The following is a 4,791-nucleotide window of genomic DNA, read 5'->3' on the forward strand; positions in this document are numbered from 1 at the left end:
CTAAACCTTCTAAATCAAAAGAAAGAATAATTTTTCACTTAACAATTTTAATTTAAAATAAATACCTGTACAATAAGAATTCCTGTAAGTGAAGTAACATCTAATGGAGTATCAACATCAAATCCTGGTCCAGCTATCCTTAATGGTACCCGTCTATTCATTAATGGTGATACATGTAATCGATCTAATACATCACCACGTTCATGACCAAGCGAAAATCTATTTGTCTAAAAAAAAAGATAAAAATGAAAAACTTTGTCGAAAAATCCATTTGAACCTTCTAGAAACACAATCTTTGATTCCTTACAAAAAAAAAAGAAAGAAACTCTTTTTTTTTCTTTTAAATAGCATAAAGATTTTCAAAAAGTTATATTTCATGCAATCTATTTGTTTATATTGTAATATATAATTGAAGAATTAAATTTTTTAAAAGTTTGTGCAAAAGCTTGTTACTTTAAAATTACGAAAAATCAAATTTATTGAAATTTTAAATACAACTAACAGCAGTTAACATAGCCCTTGATGGAAGTGATGAGCTACGAATTGATGCACCAGGTTTTTCACCGTATGTATGTGACCATCTTGATTGTCGTTCCTCCGGTCTAATTCCCGTATCAAAACATGCCCAATTACGATATTCTTGCGCCGAAAAGATATCATCAATTGTTCGACCATATTGTCCACTAACATTGCTACTACCAAAACGCATTCGAGCATCTAAATAGAACAAAAATTTAGAGAGGAAAATAAATAATGATATGATAATTTATAGATTTTTTATTTATGGTAGTGATTCTCAAGTGTTAACCATAGTCCTGATAATTTATTAATCATAAGTAACTGCAAGAATGATCCGAAAGGATGGTGACGCGATGAAGGAGAGAAAAAAAACGGAAGATTATTCTTATCGATATTTTATAAATTAATAGGTTAAAAATTTTGATTGAAGTTTATCTTCAAATTAATAGAATTTATTATTTTTGAACTTTATGGTCATTTGGTACAAACGAAAAAGCCAAAGTAGTCAAGTGGTCAAGAAAAGGTTGAAAAGCACTAGTTCAAAGGAATATTTTAGATTCATATAGTTCAAATTAATTTTTGAAAATCTATTAAAGTTAATTTCATTAAAAAAAAGTTTGAGTTAAATTAGAAAACTCGTTAACGTTTTAGATATGCTTCAAATAATAAATGAAATAATCATTGCATTATGAATTTCATGGATAATTCCATTTATCATGATTATTTCTTTTTCAACCATATCTTGTTATGCCCCAGTATTTTCCAGTGTTTCGTTGGTAAATTCTATCAAAATTAAACTTCTCGAATTTCGGTAAATCTATTTTATTATATTATTCGTGTGGTGAATTATTAAAGAATTAATCTAAACCGTTTTGAATTGGAATTCTTAATCGAAAATCTTTAATAAAATCATTAAATATTATTTTATGGAAAAAAATGATAAAGCAAATCAAAAGAAAAATAAAAATTTTGCACAAAGTGTGATTAAATATCAATATATTACAGATATTAGATATCACTAACTAATACCAAATATATCATTAACTTTCTCCATATCAATATATTACAGATATTAGATATCACTAACTTTCTTCATATCATTTCATTTAACTTAAATAAACAATAGGTAATAAGTATAAAAATCTATTTCATTTACTTCAGGAAAATTTAATGAAACTAACAATAAAAAGGATTGCATATAATTTAATAATTAATTTGTAAATTGAACAGTAATAAATTGGGCTGCCCTCAAGTTTGCTTTGCTAAAATTTAAATTTAAATTATCACTATTCAATTTCGTTTGTAAATTTATTACTTGGCATTTGCTATGACTATTTCTATAATAAAACAATGTGGAATTACTTTTAATTGGAGCAAAATTTCAAATATTACATGATAAGGGAAAAGGACATGATAAGATAACATGATAAGGGAAAAAGAATCCGGAATTCCGGTAAATTCAAAATAAGGTAAATTCAAAATTATTAAAGTATAAAGAGACTAATTAGAAAAAAATTGGAAAGATCCCTAAAGGTTGATGTATAATGCTGTGAGAGAGAGATTATCTCTCTGAAAGAGAATTACCTCTCTTTCCCTCCTCTCTCTCTCTCTCCCTCACACATACACACATACACACAGCATTACGCATCAACCTCAAGATTAATGAGATTTGATAAAAGTATACGCATCAACCTCAAGATTAATGAGATTTGATAAAAGTAATTTATGATGTAATAGCAATTGAAAGGGAGAAAGAGAAAAAGATAAGGAGTGATAAAAATTGATAAAAGTGATTTACGATGTGATAGCAATGGGGAAGAGAGAAAAGGATTGATGCAATTGATAAAAGTAATTTATAATTGACAACAACTGGGGGGAGAGCTTGGGATTAATAGAAATTGATAAAAGTGATTTATCATGTGATAACAGTTGAAAGAGAGAAAGGGATTAATCAGAAATAATAACATATGATGTGATAACAATTGAAGGAAGCGAAAGACAAAAGATTGATAAAAGTGATTTATGATTGATAACAACTAGAGAAAGAGAGATTGGAACTGATAATTTATGATGTGATAATAGCTGGAGAAAGAGAGGAGAGAGAGAGAGAGAGATTGATAAGAATTGATAAAAGTAATTTATGATATGATAGCAATTGATGGATTTATTAACATACAATAAATGGTTTAAATTTAAATTTTAAACTGAAATATGTAATAAGTAATAGGTATTCGTTTGAGCATTGTTTGAAATAAATTTGAAATAATAAATGAAACAATTTTATCAACTTTCTTTTTTCCATTTAAAAAGGTAATTTTCAGAATATTTGAAATTAATAAGCATGAAAAAGAAATGAAATATACGAAATATATTCTAGAAATGATATTTGAAAAGAGAGAAGTGAGGAAAATTTTGGAAGAAAAAATTTCTAATGGTAATAATAAAGCATCAATATGTGAATTTTAAATGTTAAAGCGCAAAAAAAAAAACAAAAATTTTGAAAAGCTTTTCAGGATACGGTATCAATAAAAGGACCATATATGCATGAAGAGACAAAAAAAAAAAAAACTAGTATCAGGAAACAAAAAAGACAGGAAAGGAAGGCAAAATGGTCAAAAATTGAGGGAATTGAAAAAGAAAAAAGAAATAATAAATCGATATGTGATATTTAATATTTCAATTATTTTATTTCAAATATTCGTAAAAATTAAGCAAATAATAAGGTTAAAATTTCTTTTATTAATATATTTTATAAATTAAATTAATTCTAATTCATGAGAATATTCAAAGAATTAACTTATAATTGATCATTGATTAATGATTGAAGTTAATTTTACTATAATTATTAATAGTGAAATCTAAAAAAAAAAAAAAATTAAAAATATCAAAACAAACTTGCGCCATCGATAACATCATTTCGCCATTTAACACTTCGTGGTGCAGTACCAGATATAGCCCGTCGACGTGGTAATGAATTACTACGAATTGATGAATCAATTGGATGCCAAGCTGATTGACCACGTAACATATACCTCGGATCCATAGCTCCTGATGGTGAACAAAGAGAATGATGCATAGCATAACCAGCTACATCACTGAGTGAACGTTGATTGATAGGCAGTGGACGAGATGTACCAGATGATGGTACATGAAATTGTGAAAGACCAAAACTTCCCGGAAAAGCACCATAACTTGATGATGCCGGGAGGTAGTCAGGAGCAGTTGATGGTCCAGGAAAAGATTGTAGAGGCACAGGTCGTTGGGTCAATGAACGAGGCATTGAATAAGTATATGAAGGTAGCATCTATAAAATAATTAATATTATAATTGAAAATTATTAAAATAATCTATGGATTACAAAAGAAAAAAAACTTAAATTAGAAATATTTTTGGAATAATTTTTGAAAAAAATATATTATATATGTAATAATAAAAGATGAAATCAGAATTGTTACCTGAATAGGTAATTGAGCATTGGTGGTAAAACTATCAGCACGACGTACTGTAGAAGGCAATAATTTAGGAGGTGGTATACGAGCAGTTCGTGAAACAGTCTCTTCTAATTTTTCCGTTTGACTATTTAAGTGACGTGATGATTGTTGACCAGTAAAATGTTGTCGTGGACTTATTGTCATCATTGATGATACACCAGTTGCTGTTACTGATGATGATGATGCAGAGGATGGTTGTGAGCATCGTTTAGCCATTTCCTAAATTTTTTATATATTAATCAATTAATAAATATATATTAATCATATATTAATATATTTTATATATTATTAATATATTTATTAATCAATTAATAATAGAAATGTATAACATCCTCATCACTATAATTATAATATCCATATCACTATGTATAATATCCTTATCACCATAATTGTCATATCCATATCACTATGTGTAATATCCCTATCACTATAATTATAATATCCATATCACTATGTGTAATATCCATATCACTGTAATTATGATATCCATATCACTATGTATAATATCCTTATCACTATAGTTATAATATCCATGTCACTAATGTGTAATGTTCTTATCACTATAATTGTAATATCCATATGATTATGTATAATATCATTTATAATTATAATATCCATATCACTATATGTAATATTCTTGTAACTATAATCATATGTTAATATATTTTTATGTATTAATCAATTAATAATAGGAATGTACAATATCCTTATCACTATAATTTATCAATGATTTTCTTCCACATTTGCATAAATCATTTTTCTTTCTTTCTTTTTTTCTTTT

The 4,791-nt window shown here is 26.8% G+C and overlaps 1 protein-coding gene across 1 annotated transcript in view; it reads right to left on the reverse strand.

Moving 5' to 3' along the window:
* LOAG_18941 (rho GTPase-activating protein syd-1) overlaps nucleotides 1–4,226 on the reverse strand; it is a gene marked incomplete at both ends in the record, with an annotated part of 7,399 nt that extends 3,173 nt beyond the window's left edge. The window contains 4 exons of the mRNA XM_020451603.1: nucleotides 66–227; nucleotides 503–717; nucleotides 3,415–3,823; nucleotides 3,975–4,226. Coding sequence (XP_020304600.1) covers nucleotides 66–227; nucleotides 503–717; nucleotides 3,415–3,823; nucleotides 3,975–4,226 — 1,038 coding nt within the window. The remainder of the gene's footprint in view (nucleotides 1–65; nucleotides 228–502; nucleotides 718–3,414; nucleotides 3,824–3,974) is intronic.
* Between the last annotated feature and the right edge of the window lie 565 nt (nucleotides 4,227–4,791).

This window comes from Loa loa (genome assembly GCF_000183805.2).
Source record: "Loa loa unplaced genomic scaffold supercont3.715, whole genome shotgun sequence".
In the NCBI taxonomy this organism is placed as follows: domain Eukaryota; kingdom Metazoa; phylum Nematoda; class Chromadorea; order Rhabditida; family Onchocercidae; genus Loa; species Loa loa.